General features: G+C 36.8%; 1 protein-coding gene across 5 annotated transcripts in view; it reads right to left on the bottom strand.

Moving 5' to 3' along the window:
* Positions 1–15,126, bottom strand: part of CENPE (centromere protein E) — a 71,837-nt gene extending 56,711 nt beyond the window's left edge. For all 5 annotated transcript variants that reach the window (XM_049885594.1, XM_049885595.1, XM_049885599.1 and 2 more), the window contains exons 1-13: positions 14,938–15,126; positions 13,284–13,375; positions 10,508–10,597; positions 10,266–10,384; positions 9,439–9,558; positions 8,974–9,055; positions 8,748–8,815; positions 8,594–8,659; positions 6,320–6,371; positions 3,409–3,496; positions 2,575–2,704; positions 1,579–1,698; positions 571–729 (exon numbers count right to left, since the gene is read on the bottom strand). In XM_049885594.1, the coding sequence (XP_049741551.1) occupies positions 571–729; positions 1,579–1,698; positions 2,575–2,704; positions 3,409–3,496; positions 6,320–6,371; positions 8,594–8,659; positions 8,748–8,815; positions 8,974–9,055; positions 9,439–9,558; positions 10,266–10,384; positions 10,508–10,597; positions 13,284–13,375; positions 14,938–14,993 (1,242 nt within the window). In that variant the 5' untranslated portion in view covers positions 14,994–15,126. The remainder of the gene's footprint in view (positions 1–570; positions 730–1,578; positions 1,699–2,574; positions 2,705–3,408; positions 3,497–6,319; positions 6,372–8,593; positions 8,660–8,747; positions 8,816–8,973; positions 9,056–9,438; positions 9,559–10,265; positions 10,385–10,507; positions 10,598–13,283; positions 13,376–14,937) is intronic.
* Between the last annotated feature and the right edge of the window lie 7,886 nt (positions 15,127–23,012).

Genomic DNA, 23,012 nt, shown 5'->3' with positions numbered 1-23,012 from the left:
GACATTACCCAAGGTCAAGAGCTAGGAAGTGACAGAACAGGATTCAACTCCAGGCAGTCCAGCTCTAGAGGCCATCCTCTTAACATAATGCCATTATACTAAAAAAAAATCTGTTGGATAAATAAGCCCCTACTCTAGTAAAGAACAATAAAACAAAGCAAAAAGCAAACAACTGAAAGCTAGAATTTTGATCAGTTGATTTATATTCTAGATCAATTTTCTTCAGATTCAGATTTCTGTTTCTTTAAAAAAAATAAAAATATTTGTGGATACCCTAGAGACCTGTGGTTCCCGATCAGTTTCATTAGAATTTTTTAAGAAGCAGTACAAACAGATTCTTTGGTTATAATCTAGACTTCTTAAATTAGAATGTCTACATGTGGGAACCCGGGATTGATATTTCTAATAAAAGTCTTAGATGTTTTTCATGTACAGGCAGATACACAAAATGCTCTGGGCTTCTTGAATATACTGTATCAAAAGATAAGAAACATAATTATAATAAACATATGGAAATACCAATTCTCTTCTCTGTATACCAAGTTTAAGCTGTTACCTTTTAAATTTTACCTTTAATTCCTGTTGTGATGTGAGGGAAGAAGAGGTCACCAGCATCTGTGTTAAATTTTGAATTTTCTCAATCTGTACTTTTTGAAGCATGTCTTTTTCTTCCAAAAGTTGGGCCAGCTGGTCTTTCTCCATTGCCTGGGCCCGAGTCTCTAAAGAAACCTAGAGAACGTAATTTTTAGTTATTTTAATAATATTGAATTTGTATGTAAACTATGAGAATTATAAATTTTATTGAAATAAAATACACCCATCTCCAGAACACCGATATGCAGTTACCATAATCAATAATTTCTTAAACCTACATTAAAATATGTATTTCTTCTCATACTGCTATTTTATATGCCATGTATAAGATTATAATAATGCTGCTTGAACAATTCTAACTATTAATTGACTAAGAACATATGAAAAATAGGCAGAAAAGTCATAAAAACAGAAGTTGAATACCTACAGAACAGGTAGAAATGTTCTCATCTTATAAGACAACCATTTGTCTTTTAGCTCATTTTCAGAAAGATCACTAAAATGTAAGAGTTTTACAAAATATGGGACTATAGTGGTTAAAATAAACAAATTAGAATGACAAGTGATTATGCCATATTATTAGATTGCTATCTTTGAGTTAGAAAAGGAATTCAAGACAATGTGAAAATATAAAAGATAGTGTTAACTAACTACACGTGGTCTCTCTTTATAACCTAATTCCATGTTTTGTGATTAGAAGACAATACGAAAAGTATCTCTATTTAACCCAGTGAAAATATCAAATTTTGCCTTTGGAAACGTAAAATAATTTCAAGAAACCAAATTATTTGGTTTATAGTAAATTAAAATATCCCCAAGGGCCAGTGAAAATGTTTCCTCCACTGAGTTGATTTCTTTTGAGTTGAAAACAATTTGTTGTGGCAAGTCAGGTATTTATTTATAAATTAAGAGTCTCTGGGCATTTGGCAGACCTTGATTCTAAATCTGTCCTATGCTTTAGTGAAATACATGGCTCATACATACCTCCTCTAATTGTTTTTTAAGATCCATTATTTCTTTTCTATATCTTTTCAGGAGAGCTTCGTCACTTGACACCTCATTAACATAAGGAGTATTCTTCATATATTTAGCAGTGCTAGCAAACTGAAAAAATAGACAAGAGTGTTAAGTGTTCAACACTAAAAAAAAAATCCTAAACTTATTTAATAATATTTCCTCCACTCTAAAGTTTTGCCTCCAGCCAAAAGTATTCTTTTCTTCCACTGAACTCTATTCTACTTTTAAGCCACTAAACTATCAGTCCAATGAAATCGTATTGAAGGCACGTGTTATCTTCCCTATAAGACTCTAAATTCTGTGAAGCTAGGGACTCTATTCTATCTTTGTATCTCTGACAGTGCTTTGATTCAATGTTCACGAGCTTTAAAGCAATGTTTCTCAAAGTATGAGTACCAGAAGTGACTTTAAGTGGGTACACGGAGGTGACCATTAAATAACATGGAATTCTTAGTTGACAGAGCTAGTCTATTGATATTTCTCATTTATCCTTTTTTAAAAACAAACAAACAGAAAATGCAGGCCTTAGGCTCAGAGCCTTTGGCGGCCAACAGTTGACTAAAAAGACTTTAAGAATTATTTTGTTACATACGCACACATTCTTTTGGTCACCTATTTGTGGCACGTGATACTAGTATTTAATTTATCGTAGTGATATAACGTTTCCTTTTAAAATAAGTAAAAAAAAGTGAGTTACTGAAAAAAATGTCAAGTCAATTTAGTAAAACCTCACTTGGGTACGGTAAAAATTAAAGTGAGATACAAGTGATTGCAGCTTGGAAAAATTATTAAAGAATGCTATTTAGTAGACCATGTACCAATTTTATTATAATACTATGTTAAGTCAATTATAATATTATGTTAATTAAAAAAAGAAGAAAACTAAACCTAATTTTAGTAGGAACTTTTTTGTTCTTAAAGTTGATCTTCCCCATATTAAGATGTGGTAGATATCAAACTCACCTGTAGAGTAGTAAGTGTTTCATCAAAGGACACTGGGGTAACTGTGCAGATAATACGTGTTTTCGCATTTCCTCCCAAGGAATTCTGGAGAATTCGTGTTAATTTGCTATCTCGATAATTTATGAAGCCACTTAGCAAGAAATAGGTTTAGGGAAGAAAAAGGTTAAGAATTTTATATTACGAAAGTGGTTGATTTTTAATGCAGACGACTTAAGTTAGTCATGGTTTAAAAAACTAATTTTTAACAGGTTACTTGAGGCAGATCAAAACTACTAACTAAAAAAATATTTAAAACAGAAAGTAAATTCAGCAGGTCACAGTCATATGTATAAGAAGCCAGGCATGCCCACAGAATCACAATTGCTTTTGAATATACGGAAGAAATAAGTACATTTATTTAGAGCGTCACCAAAATATTTTAATTTTCAACCTAATCAAAAAAAAATCATAAAACAAAACAAAAACTAAATACACCCTCTCCTTACTTACTGACATGGTTAAGTTCCAAAGACCAGATTGTTATGCGAAACTGGTGTAATGCAAAAAATGGAGGATGGCTAAATCATTATATAACTGCCAAATCACATCATTACATAACTGCCAAACCACTGAGAATCACGGCTCAGCCAAGTGGACACACAAACTTAACCATCAAAGCCAGCACTTTGGCACTCATTACTGCCGGACGTACATTGTTAATATGCAAAACAGGTGTACAGTAGATTTTTTACTATCATCATAAATTTGAAATGTTCGGTAATGAGATAGTCAATAAATGAGAAGGTATATAAAATTTAAGCATTGACAGTTAAGTGTACAGTGGAATAAACTTACCCAACTTGTCCATCACTAAGTTTCTTGATCACTTGCCCCAAAATAAATAAGCTTCGATTTATATTGCAACCTTCCTTGAGTCGCACACCTGAATTTAACAAATATTAAAATTGACCTCTGTGCTAGATGATGAACTCATTTATCAGTAAGTCATGAGAAAAATTAGAAATAAAAGTGTCAGATGCTAACATCTATGCTTTGGATTGGACCTGAGCCCACTTTTATATCACTGGTAGGAGCTCTCTCCCTACTCCTCCCACCTGTTAAGTGGATCAGAAATGTTATCACCTGAGAGAAATAGCAAAAATAAGATGACGATGAAAAGAACGACAAGAGGGAAGAAAAGCCTGTTTCCTAAAAGAGCCTAACTCCTAAATTCAAATCAGTTTTTTTCCCCCAAATCTGTAAGATATAGGCATCCATGGACTTATAACCAAATTAGTATCTACTTTTTTTTTCTTAATGTGCTCACACGGGTCAAACATCAAAAAGTAAAAAGGTACAGTCTAGAAGAGCTCCCTCTCACTTTTATTCCCCATTCAATCAGTTCCTGTTCCTATACCAGGAAATCACTGTTATTAGTTTGCTAATTCTTCCAGCGATTTTAAAAATATGAGTCAATATATATTTATTTTTCCTCTTCCTTTTTTACACAAACATAACCTTCTATACTCGCTATTCTGCACTTTGCTTTTTTTTCACTTCATATCTTGGAAAAATTTCCAATAAACATGGGCCTTTTTCATTTTTTTCTTAATAGCACAGAATTCCATTGCATGGATGTCTCAGAATTTACTTACATAACCCCCTTTTGATGGACATGTAGGTTTTCACTCTATGGATTATACAACAACAACAACAAAATACTGCAACAAATAATTTTGAACTGATGTTATTTCACAGGTACATTAGTCAGCTATTGCTGTAATACTGCTGCTTAACAAATCAGCTTAAATGACAAGCATTTATTTCTTGTTCACAGGGCTGTTCACTGGTTTGGTGGATATTGGTCAGGCTCAGCCGATGGCTCTATTTCAGGCTGCAGGATGAGTTTAGGTCAGCTTCACAAATTTCCTATTTTCCTTGGAGCAGCAGTTAACTCTCGTGATTGTGACTGATGGAAGGAGCACAAGTGCAAGCTTAACTACTCAGGCAGACTCTTTGCCTTACAATTTTCTACTGGTTATTAGTCTTTTTCTTATTAATACATAGGAACTCACCATGCATTAAAGAAATTAGCCCTTTGGCTGTAATATAACCTACCTATTTTCCCTGTTTGTCACTTGCCTTTGCCTTGTGATCTTTGCCATACTGAAGTTTTTAATTTTAGTGAAGTCAAATATATCAAGCCTATAAAGCTTCTGGACTTCGTGTTCCAAAGCGTTCCCCACTGCAAGTTTTCTTCCAGTAACTTTTTTTTTTTAAATAATATTTTATTGTGTTTTCGGTGAAAGTTCACAGCAAATGAGGCTCCAGATAGCAATTTCGACACAAATTGTTCAGTGACATTGGTTACGTTTTTCACAATGTGTCAACACTGTCATTATTTCTGTTCTGGTTGTTCCATTTCCAGGAATCTAGTTTCCCTGCCCCCTTACCTTCTCATCTTTGCTTTATAGTAACTATTGATGTTTGGTCTCATATAGATGATTTTTTAAAGGAGCACAATACTCAAGGGTGATATTCTTTATTTTGTGAGCCAATCTGATATTTAGCTAAAAGGTAACCTCAGGGAATAGTTTCAGTAACTTTTATGGTTCTTTTCATACTTTAAATCTTTGGGCTATTGATAACGAAATACTTGACATATGGTATAAGACACAAATTCAACTTAATTCTTTTTTTTCCAAATGCTACCAACTCATTCTCTTTTTTTCTCATAAATTTGAAGGACCACCTTTATCATATTCTAAACCCTGTATGGATTTGGGACTCTTTCTGGACTTTCTATCCTGTTCCATTGGGCTGACTATTCATGCATTAGTATCACATTGTTTTAATGCTATGGAATTACGTTTTACCATCTTGTAGGGCTAAATTCCCACTCGCTGTTCTTTTTCAGAAATTTCCTGGCTAGTCTTGTTATTTTTCCACATAAAATTGAAAAATCACCTTGACTGGTTTAAACAATACAAAATTGTACTCTTGATCTTTTAAATAGATTGTATTAAATTTATAAATTAACATAAAGAGGATTTACATCTTTATGATTTTGAATCTTCCCATCAAAGGCCTTGGTACGCTTTTCTATTTCTTCAAGTATTTGTTTGTGTCCCTCATGACTGTTTTAAAGTTTTCTTTGTATAGGTCATTCACAATTTTTGTCAAGTTTCCTCCTAGGTATTATATCTTCTAAGTCATTAATGTAAAACCAGTCTTTCTGTCCACTAAATATTTTAGCTCATTGTTTATGAGAGCTATTAATGTCTGTAAATTAATTTTACACCCCATTGGTGGTGCAGTGTTTAAAGTGATTGACTGTTAACTAAAATGTGGCGGTCTGAAACCATCAATGGCTCCATGAGAGAAAGATGTGGCAGTCTGCTTCTATAGAGATTTGCAACCTCAGAAACCCTATGGGGTCACTATGAGTCAGAATAGACTCGATGACAGCAGGTTTGGTTTACCTTTCTGAATTTCCTTACTGATTATGAAAATTTAGATGGTTTTCTGGGTACTCTTACGGGTTTTCCTCAGCTATACAATCTTATGAATTGCACAGTTCAGTTTTTAATTGCTGCTACAGTAACCCAAAATAAATAATTAGCCAGATACAGACCCTAATTTTTATGCAAAGATTTTTATCAGAATATTATTATTTTATCAGGTTCTAAAATGCCTGGTAGCACTTTTTATCCTGTAAAAGAACAGGTTGACATTAAGACCAACACATTTCATGAGTATTCATTACCTTCAGCTCCTGTTTGAGCAGCTCTTTCACTGCCAGCAAGATCAACCAAATTCTGTAACACAAATGAAAGTAAACCTTTGAGGATAAAATCTGAACTCCCAAAACATTTTTAACACATTGTATATCTGAATATCCCATCTGTAGCCTTGTCTCTTCTCCCACTGTTTAGGCTCTTCCCTTTCTCTTAGACTCAAACTGGTCTCTCCTTTATTATTATTCTACATAATGCTGACAGAGTAGGTTTTCTATTTCCTACATGAAGGCCAACCAGTGCCTTAGCTTAACCCAGGCCTTCCCTAACTTCCCACTCTAAAAACCCTATCCCATTCCTCCTTCTTCCAGCACTCTATTTAAATTATCTGTATTAAACTTATCACGACATAGCTATTTCTCTTTTTCTCTCTTCAAACCAACCTCCTACTCTCCCCACTCCCAACTCATGTAGAATGTAAGCTCCTTGAGAGCAGGGACCTTATTTCTCTGGTTCTCTGCCTGCATCATGATAGGCAGTCACTTTTTTTTCAACATTATTTTTTGAGATGAAAGAAAGAGAGGTTTACGCCTTTAAAGATGCCACAGAAAAGAGGGCGCCAGTGATGCAAAGATCAGGGAAAAGTGAACTCTGGATAGAAAGAATGGCCAGTACAGCAGGTAACAAAGCAGAAATGAGTGTGTTCAAAAAACAGGGCAGCATAGGAGAGGTGGTGAAATGGAGAGTGGGACAAGATACATAAGATGAATAGGTAGGAGCTAGATTATGCAGGGCTTTTAAAGTAAGAGTAAGAATGCTGGATTTTTTTTTCAAATTGCAATGGGAAGTCATTGAAGTGTTTCAAGCAAGGGAGTGGCATAACCTGATCTAAGTTTCTGAAGGATCAACTGTAACCTGAGTGGAGAATGGATTTGAGAGGGGTAAAAGTGAAAGCAGGGAGCCCGGTTAGGAGCCTGGTGCAGAATCCAGGTGAGAGATACCATGGCTTGGGTTTGCGCAGTAACAATAGGGACAGTAAGTAGTGGAAGGATGTCTTCCTTAATCCCAGAAAACAGCACTGTGCTCAGAACATGGTAAAAGCTTAGTAAATATTCCGAATGTATTGAAATAAAGTCAGAGCTATACAGGGAGTCTTTCAGAAATGGGCAGGAAATTAGGTACTTCTGTTTTTTAGTCCTATCTCATAAATTTCTCTAAAACAAACAATTCTAATCTTTCTTGCACTGTAGCTACTACAGATGACTTAGATATACAATAAGCGTGCAAAGTGGTGATGAAAGGTGCATGCACTGAGGTATAAAGACAGGAACAAGTATTTGTGTCCAAAGAAACTAAGAGGCCTAATCTACCTATAAGGGAGGAATTCATATGTAATAGTAAGAAGTAAAGTTAGATTGGTTAAGAGTAGCCAGATCCTGTCTAGGAAAGTGACATAATGAAAGCAGTGCTTAGATAATATCAGCTGTCTGTATGATGGACTGAAGGAGGAAGACCAGAGCTACAGAGGCCAGGTTCTAGAAGACTGATATAGGAATCAAGACATGAGAACCTAAATGAGTAGGACATCAGGGGAATGTTCTAAGATAGAATCAATAAGAAGTGGTAATGGACTTGACAAAGCGGAAAGCAGGAAAAGATAAGCCAAAACTGACTTGGGTTTCTACCCTAGGTGACCAGAATAATGCTGGTGTTGTTGCAAAAAAGGAATGATTCATTATGGTAGGAAGAATTAATTTGATTTTAGACACACTGGAATTTGAGATAACAGTGTGGCATACAATTACAACAATCTTTAGGCAAACATGAATTAAGATTAAGAGAGTCTAGATAAAATAAGTATCTGGCAGTCATCAACATGGAAATGACAGAATGTCTGAATGCAAGAAATTGAAGTAAAAAACGACATACCATCCATGTTTTTGTTAGGAGGGCAGGAGAAAAGAAGCCACAGAAGGAAAGAGCGAAGAAGCAGAGCTAAGAGAACCTGCATATCATCATCCCTCAAAGGACAAGGAAAGAGAAACTCGGGAAAGGGCCACTTCTAAAGAGCCAGAAGATGGCTCTCTGAGGAAGACTTATTTCTGAGAAGATCCTTAACAGTAACTGAGTAGGCTGGAGGATTGGACATCAACTCTTAATCTGATGCTTCTGAGAAGACTAATTAAACTACCAATTTATAGACTTTTTTTTCCCTATTGAGTTAACACTTCTTATTCAACCAAACATTCAGCAGCTGAATTAAACTTTGCTTTGGCCCATTATCATGGCTCATCGATACTCACCAAATGGGACACCTTGACAGAGCCTTCACAATTAGAAGGTTCACCCTTCTCTCTACTTTCCAAAATCTAGACAGAAAAAAGTAACTTGTGGAACAATCAGTGCATTCTTAATTGGAAAGATCAAACACACAGAGAGAAAGAGAAAATTACCAACCATTCTAAAGATGGTATGAGAACGGCTGCTTCTTTGATTCATTTTTGTTATTCCATAATGTCTGTTCTCTGCAAAAATGTCACATTTCAGCTGTATATATTAATATCCAATGAAAAACATTAACTTTTATTTTGGCTTAAAAGTAAAAGTGTGATTTGAAGCTTAAACAAACTGTTGAAGAGTTAGTTTTAACAAGTGTGTCAAAGAAGACAGCACAAAGTCTTACTTTCTCCTTTTGTGATCCACTTCAAAGCCATTTCTGATGTATAAACCACTTCTTCTGTGAGATCAGACACATACACATTCCTCTGAAACAAGTTTAATTACAGGAGATTAGAAAAATAGAAATCACTTAAAAGTTTGAATGTCAAAAAGAAGTCACACACTATTACAGAATTTACTAGCTATCAATCTATTGAAAACAACAAGCAAACTATGAAATTCCGTTATTTCTTATTCCAAAGGACACCAAAGTCTAACCTGATTAATTCCGTCTTGCTATTTTTAGGCACTTCAACCAAAATATTACAACTGTATTTTAAAACAGTTGCTTAAAAGATGAATCTCTATAAACACTTAAAAAAAAACAAAAAGGAAAACTATAGAAATACTTTTCAAAATAGAGAAATTAAAGGCAAATGTTCAAGAACAATAATCTTATAAGTAAGTCCACATTAACTCTATTACTCACATTGAAGTCTTCTCGAATTATTAAAGGTTTCATTTTTCGAGTGTCACAGAGTAAATCTGTAATGGTTTCATTGTATATTTCCATGTAAGACACACGTAAGAGAAATTCCCTATCAGGAAACTAGAAGAAAAATAAATATGTCAAAACACTAAAGAGCATTCAATTATGAAAACTTAATACTGAAGGGTTCATGCGCTAATATTAAAGAAGTAAAGAAGGAAATTGTCTTGTAAAACAACCAATCTACCAAAAAGCCTTACGGTTCTATATTGAGAACAGTAAACACCAAAATATAAAAAAAGCACTGTTTCAGAAATAATGAAAAGCATAGTATACTACTTGCAAATATAGGATAAGAAGAGGGGAGAATACAGCCCAAACCCCTAGGCTCAAAATAAAACCCTACCAACAGATGTTCTGATTTTACTGAAAATGCTAATTTAAAACCAACTCTTAACTAATTAGGTTGCCTATCCTGGCCTTCGGCTTCCCTTTTATCTACACCACGTTTTGGTTATTTTATTGTTCTTTAATAATCACTCATAGCTAAACAAAGGCAACAAGTAGCTAATCATTCTGGTAAGACCTTCCTATTCCTTAATGCCCACACTTTTTGGTGGGAGTAGTACTGTTGCAGGGGAAGAATGAAACAACTGCAAGCTCTGTAAAGTAAGTTTGAAGGAAAAACTGAATCTATGCTGTGCTTTTCTTATTTTCTCCATGGATAATCAAGAGACAAGTGTAAATCTACATCCTTTCATCATTGCAATTGCTACCCAATTACCACCTTAACTTGTTTGTACTAGAAATTCAGCTAAGTAGTTTACCTCCTTAATTTTTTTGAAAATGTCATGAATTGCCCTGGGTATTACTCCCAAGTAATCTTGTGAACCCATCATAGTATGTGTTTTTCCTGAAGCAGTCTGCCCATAGGCAAATATAGTACCTGCAAAAAAAAACAACACACACACATACATGCAAAGATTAGAAATGAATATATGGTGTGCAAAGCTATCATTTGTTGAAGAGGCACAGAAAACTGTTTCTGCAGCATGCAGTGAATACAAACCATTGTAGCCTTGTATGGCAGACTCTATGATTGGTACTGCTATTTCTTCATACACGTTTTTAGTAGTCTCATTACTATGAAAGACACGATCTAAAAAAACAAAAAAATACACATAACTTAAACGAATCAATTGTGTTTTTATTTTGAATTAGTAGTTACTCAAAGAAATAAAATTGTCAGGATATAAAAAAAATAGTATGATAATATACTTAAGACACAGCATTTTCTTCAACTTACTGGTCCTTTGAAAATATACCTCTATAACGTAAAATATGTTAGTCCTCACACAGAGAAGGTACACTAGAAGTCAACTCTTACTATGTGTTCTCAAGACACAATACAGCATACTGGTAGAGGACAGGGTCTAGAATCAGACTGTCTGGATTCAAATCCTGGTTGTACCACTTACAAACTGTGTGACCTTGAGCAAAATGGTTAATGTCTCTCTGCCTCAGTTTCCTTATTTGTAAAATGGGTATATATTACCTTCTTCATATTGTGAGCATATGGTTATGCTCAGGAAATGAGAAATTTTAATGTTTATAACTTTATAACATATCTAGCTAAAAGACCTAGCCTAAACTGAGTCAAGGACTGCAAACATTTGAAAGAAAAGCACTGAACAAAGTTGAAGTGTTATAGGAATGAGCAGTTGCCTGGCTATTAAAGGCTGGTTTTAGGGTCATATTTGCACTGATGAATTCACCAGTCCGGGTGAGATCTGGTTCTCTGTTTTTGTTAGCACACTAAGAATGGACCACTCTTTCAGAGGTGGCCTCAGATCAAAAGCTTGCAAAAATGGATACGTATATAAGAAGGGAAATGTATGGATTTGCCGTGAAAAATTCAGTGATCACACAATGGAGTGCTTACATCAAGACCATACACTGGCCTGTGAGCAGAACGATACCGGGAACCAAAATGTCATCTGAAGGCTGCTTAAAAAAACCAAACCCGTTGCATGGAGTCGATTCTGACTCGTGGCAACCCTATAGGACAGAGCTGAACTGCCCCCATAGGGTTTCCAAGGCTGTAATCTTTACAGTGGCAGACTGCCACACCTTTCTCCCATGGAATGGCTAATGAGTTTGAACTGCTGACCTTTCGGTTAGCAGCTGAGTGCTTAATCCCTGCACCATCACGGCTCCCCGAAGGCTGCTTAAGGGTCATGATTTGAGGCTAAGGGAAGTTGGCTAGATGATTCAAATATTTAATACCATTCACATCAGAAAGATGGGTGAGTCCAAATCCTCTATGAGGATAAATGGCCTTTGAAAACTTATAGTATCTGAGTCTGAATGCTTGGGAATCTCTCACTCTTGGTTCCATAATATATTACTTTTTAAAACTATGTGAATACCATCAAACAGTCATTTTCCAAGAATCATTTTATCTCCTATAAATCTCTCCTCTAAAACCTTGTATGGTCGCTGGTGGCGTTCCAGTCTAACACTAAGATTATCATTCTTTTTCCTACAGTTGCTGAGAGGACCTCGTTGTTGCTCTATGCTGCTTGGGCAGCAGCATGGTGATATAATAAGAGCATAGATCTGTAAAAACGGCGTAGTGGGGGGCGCCTGATCTTCTCTAATTTCACAAGGAAAAAGGAGAATCAAGATCAGCAGCCCAAGGCTGATTCCTATGAGGCTGCAGTCTGATGCCCTTCACCCTCCAATCTTTTTACCAATTCTGACACCAACTGTCCCTCCCATGACTCTCTCCTACTTGCTGGACATGTGACTCTGGGCCTCTCTGTTTCAGTTCCTCGTTAAAATGGGGAAAGCAATAGTACCTACTGCGCAGGCTTATTAAACGGATTAAATGAGTTAATATATACGAAATGCTTAGAACAGTGCTTGGTCAGCGCTATATACGTATGGTATCAGTAAATAAATCAGTTTATTCAAACTTTAAGGCCTCCAAGTCCTTTTGGCCTACCTAGCTCTTACTCATCCTTCAGGTCTTAGCATAGTGCTACCTTTCCCAACACCTAGACTGGGTTAGATCCCCCACTATAAATGCCTTCAAAGTTTATCTCATTATAAGTATAATTTATTAAAATGTTTCTTCCCACCATACTATAAGCTCCATAAAAGCAATGGTGAGTCCCCACTGTATACCGGCTGACAAAAATATTTGGTACTTCACAAATATTTGGTAAATGCATGAATGAATAAAAATTCTTTAAGAATGAATAGTATGAATTTTTTAAGGTTAGTGCATAAATAGAAGGAATATCTTCACCTTTTATTCTTTAAAGAGTTTTACTGAAAGTAATTGTGGAAAGAATATATTAAACTGAAGATCTCAAGCAATATATCTTGGGTGTATAGTTTTAGGCCACAAATATGCTACTGAATAAGAGGAGAAAATGCTAGTTTCAGGCATAAGTTACCATGACTTTGACTGTGCTGTGTTTTAAATATCAATTTATCCTACTTATCATACACGACAAATAAGCAATGTTTTTAAGTTTCCAGTGAAACAGTTTAAGGAAGGCTTAAAAAAAAAAAACCATTGCCATCAAGTCAATTCTGACTTATAGTGACCCTGTAGGACAGAGTAGAACTACCCCACAGGGTTTCCAACGAGTGCCTGGTGGGTTCAAACTGCTGACCTTCTGGTTAGCAGCCTGAGCTCTTAATCACTGTGCCACCAGGACTCCACAGAAGGCTTAATCTGATCTTTAATGACAGATACAGTTTACTGATAAGCCTTCTGTGCTCTTACTAGGAAAAGGACAGCAAGCTAACCTTTAATACTATCATAAGCTTACCAAAATTGAAGGATTTACTCCCATCAACTTGATAGATAGTATTCTTGTCAGTTTTCCAGTAAACCTGCGTGTCTTCTCCAAGAGCTTCTTCTCTAAAAGAACAAAATATTATACTTTAGTACAACTGGTCATAAAAATCATGTTATAAAAAACATAATTGAAAAGATTATTATCTTTTGAAGAATTTTTTTAATGATAGTAATGACTTCAACCACATACAACAGGAAGATGGAGAATCCATTTTTGAGCATTCAGGTATCTTAAATGGGGCTCCAATGACCTTCTGCCCTCTCATAGGAGTCTTCTTGTGAAGCCCTTCACTCCCACTCTTCCACCTTCCCACTTTTGCTACTTGAAAGGATAGATTCAAATATAATTCTGATTATGTCCCTCCTGCTAAAAAGCCTTCTGGAAACTCCTGAAATCTTTAACATGGCATACAAGATCCGGATTATGACCATCTCACTCTTCAAACTTATCTTCCTTGAAATTCCTATAGAATTCAGGTTGGACCAAGACAGGTCCAACACCTCTATGCCTGGGATACCCTGGCTTTCCTTTCCCTCAGTTATTTACTTATTCTTTCACTCACTCGCCCTGGTGGCATACTGCTTAAGAGTTCTGCTAATGAAAGGTCGGCAGTTCAAATCCACCAGGTGCTCCTTGGAAACCCTATGAAGCAGTTCTACTCTGTCCCACAGGGTTGCTATGAGTTGGAATTGACTTGATGGGAAGGGTTTTTTTTGGTTCATTCACGAAGGACTTTTCAGACATCCTTCTCCACCCCAAACTGTCATCTTCCTGATGGGCTAACCACACTCCTCCCACCTGCCACAACACTCATCACGATGCAGTGTAATGATTTCTTTATGTAGCTGTCTTCTTCATTAATGAATTCTTTAAAGACGGGAAATTCCTCATCATGATACTCTCATTAGTAAACCACTCAGTTGTGTCAGTAAAGGTTTGTCAAACACAAAATGCAAGTTAGCATTCTGAAGAGAGAGTAGAGAAATAAAAATTCGTTTATTCCTCTTTCCTGCTTTATTTTTCTCTATTTATTACTCACTTATTACCACCTAACAGTCTACATTTTTTTTTTGCTTTATTTTCTGTCTTCCCCCACTAGAATGTAAGCTCCACAGAGCAAAGAGGGCCCTGTCTGCTTAGTACAGTGAAAGTACTAAAAAATCAGTGTTGATAAATACTTGCTAAGTGAATGAATGCATGAAATCTTTTCCCAGTCCCTACTGAATACAATGCTACAAGACAGACCAGTCCTTGCCCTCAGGGAGTTTAGATAGGAAAAGTAAGGTGAGTGTAAAATGACTGTGATAAGTGTCTGAAGGATCTCAGGATTGACTTCCCTAGGGAGAGAAGAGGGGTGGGAAGCAGATGCGGGATAAGGCAGTGGAGCTCCGCGGTTAGGGTGTTTAACGTCAGCAAGCCTGAGTCCCGTAGCAAGAAACTGCTTTCTAGATTCTCTAATTCTTTCCAGTCTCTTTACCGAGAAGGTAACCGAAGCACAAAGCGCGTACAAAGCCGAAAGACGAGGGAAGGGGCAGCTCTGGGAAACACCCAAGGACTCACCCGTCCCGCCCCGGCCTGCGCCGGCGGCCGAAGTCGGAACCGGACCAGGGCCTGGAGCACCTACCTGCTGTTGAGCGGCCGGACCCGCACGCAGACGGCTACAGCCCCTTCCTCCGCCATCGTACCAGACCCGGCCCCAGAGAACTGATGATGACTCGCCAGGTCCGGCGCCTCCCCTACATCCACTGGCCCAAGAGCCACCCCGCCTTTAAGTTTAAAATTTCCTAAACGCCGCGTCTGATTGGTCCGCGGCATTATGACGTCACGGGACGTTCCATGGGGCGTTCGGGCGGAGGGGGGGCGCGAGCCAGGCGGCGCGTCCACCACTGAAGGGTGAAGGGGGGTTTAAAGGTCTGGAAGAGTGCAGTTGCCCGCGACTGCAGATCCAGGACAGCAGCGGAGAGCGGCTGAAAACCGCTGAAGATTAGACAGAAGTATACAAACACCGTCCTCCACCCCACCCTTAAAGGGCTCATAATCTGTAGAAGAAATAAAGCAGAGAAACAAATCACTAAAAAAAGAGAATTAGGACCTTTAAAGAAGCACTCTGACAGTTAAAACGAAACCAAAAGCTCAAAAGAGTTGAAACTCAACTGCCCAGCCAGAAGCGCAGGAAAACAGTTGTGCCTCTGAGTTCAATTTTTTTTTAAAACTCATGTTTCCATTGGTTGTGAGTTCCTAAGAGGCTGACTTAGGGGAGAGAATTACTGAAGACTGGGAAAGTTCATTTTGTAATGTGCTGACATTTATTACCAGATAAAGCAAAGTGATTTCACGTAATTCTTTCCCAGAAACAGTACTTTGTTTTCCTTTATCTTAAATATGTTTCATAGCAGAGCACTAACCTTTTCTTTAGGTGTTGTTTCAGTCCTTTTGTTTTTTGATTTAAAGAGCATCAAGAACTACCCCCTTCCATTCACCAAAAATATGGTTTGACTTACCGTTACTAAAAACTGTTCACTATTAAGAAGACTGAAAGCACTGCTGATTTCGTAATACCATTTTGGAAGGTAATTTCCTGCTTTCAATCAAACCTGAAGACACACACAACCTTTATCCCAGCAATTCCACTTTTAAGAATTTATAGATATATTTGAAGGAGCGTGCAAGGATATATATACAAGGCTGTTAACTGCAGCATTGTTTACAATAGCAAACAACCGGATGCACACTAAATGTCTATAAATATGGGACTAGTTAAATGTATGACATTATATCCATGTGACAAAACACTATGTAGCCAGTGAAAAGAATGATGCAGCTCTTTACATGTACTTTAGGAAGTTATCCAAGATGTGTTTTTACGGGAAAGAAAGCCAAAGTGCATAATTATATGTACAATATGTTATTATTTGATAGTTTAAGAGGATTTATATGCCTGGATATGCATACATACTTTCTGGAAAGATACACAGAATACGCTCAGTTTCTTTTGCAAAGAGAGGACTGAGAAAAAAACTCTACCTTTCATTGCATACTATTTCATAATTATTATTTTAACCACTTGAATATTAACTAGTTTATTTCAACTTAAAGAAATTAGTTAATAGGTACATACAGTAAATTAAAGAGTCTACTCATTCAAGATTTGTTTTGGTTAACCAGCTGTGAGCTAAGTATTTAAAAAAAACAAAAACAAAACAACCTGCTGCCTTTGAGTCAATTCTGACCCATACCGACCCAAAGGACATAGTAAAACAGCCCCAATAGGGTTTCCAAGGCTGTAATTTTTACAGATGCAAACTGCCACATTCTTCTGCAGAGTGTCTGGGTTCAAATGGCAGACCTTCTGGTTAGCAACCAAGTGCTTAACCACTGTACCACCAAGGCTGCTTTCAGCTAATATATAGATCACTCTTATTTTGAAGTTGAACTTCGAAGATACTGGACTTTATCTAGTAAAATGATATAGAGTTAAGGAAGATATATTTTATTGTTTTCCTTTTTTTATGGTGGGCTAATATTACAGGTTTCAGCAGAGCTTCTACATTAAGATGGAATAGAAAAAAAGACCTGGCAATCTACTTCAGACAATCAGCCAGTGAAAACCCTATGGATCACAACAGTTGGATCAGCAACTGATCATGGGGATTGTGCAGGACAGGGCAGCGTTTAGTTCCACTGTGCACGAGGTCTCCAAGAGTCAGAGCTGACTTGAGGGTAGCTAACAACAATAGCAACAATATTACACAGGAAGATAGAAGAAGAATTGATGCATTCAAGCTGGAGTTGACGAAGAATACTGAATATACTGTGGACTAACAACAGAACAAACAAATCAGTCTTAGAAGATATACAACCAGAATGCTCCTCAGAAGTGAGTATATCGAGACTTTGGGCACGTCATCAGGAAAGCCAGTCGCTAGAAAAGGGCATTATGTTTGGTGAAGTAGAGGACCAACCAAAATGAGGAAATGCTATGGATTGACACAATATCCACAGCAAGGGACCCAAACATACCAAGAATCATGAAGATGGCACAGGACCAGGCAATATTTAGTTTTGTTATACATAAGGTCACCATGAGTTGGAATCAATTAGATGGCAACTAACAACAACATTATACAATATTACAATAGCTGAAGGGAGGAAGCCTATGAGAGGAAGAGGGGACATGTTAATGAAAAAGTATCTGAAGAGACAAAAGGGACTTGGTTCAGGAGCACAGACCTGTGTTGTGTTCACAATTGTTGACGTAGTAGTCTTTGTTTTCATCATAGCTGTTATATGCCCTACACATATTCATCATTTAATTTCCCAATATTTTTCATCAAGAAGTATTTATGAACACCCACCATGTGCCAGATGTGGTTTTAGGCTCTTGAGGCATAACAGTGAAGAAAACAGATAAAACACCTGCTCTCATACAGCTAGTATTCTATTAGGGGAGGTGATTTTTATATATACATCCCCAAACCCATTGCGACTGAGTCGATTCCAACTCATCGTGACCCTATAGGACAGAGTAGAACTGCCCCATACAGTTTCCAAGGCGTAAATCTTAACGGAAGCAGACTGCTACATCTTTCTACCATGGAGCTGCTGGTGGGTTGGAACCATTGATCTTTCGGTTAATAGCTGAGCACTTAGCTGCTGTGCCACCAGGGCTATATACATATATACATAAAAACCCACACACAAATATATAGAGTGAAACCTGTGAGAGCTGGAACTTGATGGTACTGCCTTGTTTTTCTGGATCTCGCAAGTTTCCAGCCTTTGACACTGCAGTCTTATGCAGTCTTTACTTTTCTAGCACTTGTTCTAGTGGAAAATATTTGCATTTTCCTTCTCGTAACAGGTTTCTGCCTTACACAGGTTCCAGCTTCTATATATATATTTGTTGTTGCTATTAGGTGCCCTGGAGTAGGTACAACAGAACAAAACACTGCCCGGTCCTCTGACATCCTCACAATCCTTACTATGTTTGAGCCCATTGTTGCAGCCAATGTGGAAGTATATATACACACATATGCAAACCATACATGTATACACATGCATATACATGCACCGAAATCCTGGTGGCGTTGTGGTTAAGTGCTAGGCTGCTAACCAAAAGGCTGGCAGTTCAAATCCACGTAGGTGCTCCTTGGAAACTCAATGGGGTAGTTCTACTCTGTCTGGTAGGGTCGCTATGGGTTGGAATTGACTTGACGGCAATGGGGTTTTTTTTTTTTTTTTTTGGTTATATACATGCATGTATATATACGTATTTGTATACTGGGTTATATATATGTATTTGTAGTGGTAATGAGTACCAAGAAGAAAAATAAAGCCGCATCAGGGGATAAAGAGTGTGATAAGGTACAGGTACTTTTTTCTTATAAAACATTCTGTGGGAAGAAGCAGACGATACAGAGTGAACATCTAAGTAAAATAAGATGGGGGACGGACCACTTTAGAGAGTTCAAGAAAGGCCTAGGGAAGTGATCTTTGAGGTGAGGTGAGACCTGTATGATAAGAAGTAGCCAGACTTTGGAGGGTAGGATAGATAGGGGGACAGATCCCCCTCTTTCTCTCAGAATAAAACCCAGCATCTTTCAGTTGTCTCCCAAGCCTCGCATGATCTTGCCCCTTGGTGCTACTCTAGCTTTATCTCCTCAAGCTTGCTCTCTTTTTTTGCTCTCTGCTCTCTAGCCACACTGGCTGGTTGGCAGTTTCTTGAATTCCAGACAGACTCCATCTTACGACCTTAGCACAGGCTGTTCTTCCTGTCTGGTTGGCTGTTACCCCAGATCTCCATGCTCCCCTCCCTCAATTTAATTCTGGTATCTGCTCAAATGTCACTTTCCCAGCACTCCCCAGTCTGTCGTTTGTGTTTCTTTTTCATATTACTTATAACTTCCAGGCATAATATGTATGCATTAGTTCAGGTATATATTACCTGTCTCTTCCCACTAGAATGTCCTCAGCTGCATGAGGTAAACACCTTAGTTTTTGTTTACTCTTTGTCCACTATACCCAGAAAGATACTTGGCATATAGTAAGCACTCAGTTAAAAAAAGATTACTTATTCATTCACTCAAAAATTGCTTATTGACATTTCTAGACAGATACAAACAGAGTAAGTTTCCTTTGGAAAGGGAGGACTGAGTTAGAATATAGATCTACCTTTCATTGTATACTATTTTATATTAATATTTTAACCGTGTGAATACTAACAAGTTTTATTCAATTTAAAGAAATTAGCAGATAAAAAACAGCAAATAAAAAAGAGTCTACTCATTCAAAAATTTTTTGGTTAACCAACTCTGAGTTAGTATAGACTGCTTCTTTTTTTGCAGCTAAACTCTGAAGATACTGGGCTGTGTCTAATAAGCTAATACAGAGTTAAGGAAGGTATATTTTAATTTAAATTGCAGAATCAGAAGACACAAAGTTTAATTTACTTGTCTTAAGTTAAAGGAGTTTCTCTAAAGAGGCTTAAAATTTGGATGCATACCATTTCTCTAAAAGGCAATTATACTTTATTAATATGTTTCTTATCTGAAAAATTAATGCATGCATGTGATCAAATAATTCAAATAGTATAAGAAAGTTTACTGTGAAAATTAAATCTCCCAAGGTGGCAGTTCGCAATTTCAGGTGCCATTTCCTAGAATGTTCTCCTCAAAATAATCTGCAAATATGCATATATCTGTATATCTTAATCTTTATTGCATATCTTTTTGCATAAATAGGCACCTGCTGTACAAGCGGTAGTGTGCTCTGCTTAAAATGTGGTCTTTACATAAATATTTTCATTCAGTTCTAGAAGGTAAAGTGAATTTCAGAGGCATATTAATTGTTGATGTTTAAATTGTCATTTTTCTTTTACCTCCCCAAACTGCATTATTTCTGCTGAAGCTGTAGAGGCCACTGTAATCCTTCCAAAGGCACAGTATACCAGGGAAGAGAATCATTCAGTAGTACTTTGCAGATCTTGCATTTTGTGCAAATTATAGGATTCAAAGAAACTCCTAGTGTTAAAAATATAATTAAAAAATTTTAAACAGTTGCTGTAGAGTTGATTTCAATTCGTAGTGACCCTGTGTGTGTCAGAGTAGGACTGTGCTCCACAGGGTTTTCAATGGCTGAGTTTTCAGAAGGAGATCAGCAGGCCTTTCTTCTGAGGCACAACTTTTAGTTATCAGCTCAGTGTATTAATGGTTTGCACCACTTAGGGACTCCATATAAAAATACACATCAACTCAAATTATTCATTTGTGCTCACTTATTTTATGCATTTCACATAAAATTAATTGCAGTATTTATTTATATCATGGCATCTCTTTCAACAGGGGTCATTTTTATCTAATATAATCCTAAATTGCATAATTCTTGTCTTAATTGTGAGACATTTATTTGTCATGATACAGGCACAGTATCCCATTTCTTTAAATCATGGTTACTGAGGATTTGTGCGGCATTGTGGAAATTACACTGACTGAAAAAAAAAAAAATTTTTTCACCACCATTTATGGAGCCCTGGTGGTGCAGTGGTTAACAGCTCAGCTGTTAACTCAGAAGGTCAGCAGTTCAAATGCACCAGCCGCTCCTATGCCACAGTGGAAAATTGTTTTCTCTGTGAGTCACCATTTTCTCATTCACAAAGGAAGGAACGCATGAGAGGATTTCCAAAGTCCCTTCCAGCTTCAACAGTCTTTATTAAAAACAAACAAACAAACTTGTTAAAACTGAGTATGGATGAGTATAAACATTAATACAAATGTGTAAAAGAATGGGGCAAAAATGATCTATGTTACAGAGAAAATCTAAGGCAGTTACAATGTGGCAATGACTATTAGCAGTCCACCAAAATCCATTTTCCTGTCTTCTGGTCACACAGTAAGACTACCTTCCCAGCCTTTCTTGCAGTTAGGGTGTCATTCCTAGACCCAAACAAACGAACAAATAAAACCCATTGCCACTGAGTTGATTCTGACTCGAAGTGACCCTATAGGACAGAGTAGAACTGGCCCATAGGGTTTCCAAGTTGCACCTGGTAGATTTGAACTGCTGACCTTTTGGTTAGCAGCCATAGCTCTTAACCACTACGTTACCAGGGCCCAGCTATAAAAACTTCATGGGTGCACTTTTCCTCCCTGTCCTTGGTGAGCATCCTTTTCTTTTTCCCTCATTGACTGTCCCAAACCTTGACCGCTCTCCTCAAGCCCAGTTCCCATCCTCATTTTCACTGAGGAACCAGGGTGATGAGGCAAGATGTCCTACCTCCAGCTCTTCCACTCCTGCCTCCTGCACTCCAGCTGATCTATATCCCTACCATTCCTGCCTCTTTTCATGCCTTTTCAGAGAATGAGGTGTCTTGTCATGTTTGAGGGGCATCCTTCCATTTATGCCTTTGATTCTTTCCTGTCCAGACTCCTCCAGGACTTGGTACCAAAAATTATTTGCTCTCTATTTCAGAAAAATTCTAGAAAACAACAAAAGGAAAAATCATCTGTACTTCTAGTGCTTTAAAAAATTATCTAAAGTTGTCACATGAATGTTCCTCTATCACCTATCCAATTTCATCTTCCCTAAAGTGACCTATGTTAATTTTCTTTCTGACTTTTTCTTGTATGTTTGCAAGGTCTGTAGAGAGAGTTAACCACAAAGTTTCATATTTTGAAAGACTAGAATCATTCTGTACTTGTTGATCTGCAGTTAGCTTTTTTCTTTCACGTTGATATAAAAATATTTACCTTATTTTTTTATTGGCTCCATAAGGCACAATTGTATGGTTGCATTGTAGTATCAACAATCCTGTGTTACAGATATTAGATCCTTTCCAATTTTTCATTATTATTTATAATACAAAAATCCATATATCTTTATACCCTTATATGTTAAAAAAAAAACTGGGTTTTTTTTTATATATCTTTATACCCTTATGCTTTTACTTTCATAGAATAAATCACTAGAAGTTGAAATTCTGGTTCAGATAATATGCTTGTTTTGAATTTTAACAAGTCCTACCAAATTACTTCCCAAATAATTTGTACCAATTGTATTACAACCAAGAGGATGTAAGTGTCCATCTCCTTATTCTCTCCCATCACTGGATATTATCAATATTTCCAATTTTTGTCAATCTGTTGGGGAAAAAGATATTTTATCATTGTTTTAATTTGCAAACCCTACCTAGTGGGATTGAACATTATTAACATTTTATATTTTGAATGATCATGGTTTACTTTTCTACCAAGTATTTTAATGTGGTCAGCCATTTGTCTTTTAAATTATCAGTATGTGTGATTTCTTTTTTGGATTCCTTGCTTTTGTCCATTCAGGAAGTCCTTCCCTACTTTGGAGTGTAAAAAAATGTTACATTACTTTCTTTCTTCATGTATTATTTAAATCTTCCATATAGTTTTTTCTCTCCTCAATGGCTCTATCCCTTCAGTTTGTAGACATTTCAATAAACATTTCAGGTCTTTTTCATACTTTGGAAAACTTTCATTGCTTTTGTGTTATGCACTATTTATCCTGTAACCTTTCCCCTTTCCTTCTTATTCAAATTTATTAACAAAGTAATGTATAGTTACCGTCTTCATTTTATCATGTTCCAGTCAATTTTTAGATGTTTATAATTTGGCCTAGAATTCCATTATCACTTTAATAAAATTACTCTTGTACGGGTCACAGTGAGTAAATTGC

Source organism: Elephas maximus, chromosome 5 (assembly GCF_024166365.1).
Source record: "Elephas maximus indicus isolate mEleMax1 chromosome 5, mEleMax1 primary haplotype, whole genome shotgun sequence".
Classification (NCBI taxonomy): domain Eukaryota; kingdom Metazoa; phylum Chordata; class Mammalia; order Proboscidea; family Elephantidae; genus Elephas; species Elephas maximus.
The sequence above is the reverse complement of the archived record's forward strand: the minus strand, read 5'-3'. Positions and strand labels throughout refer to the sequence as shown.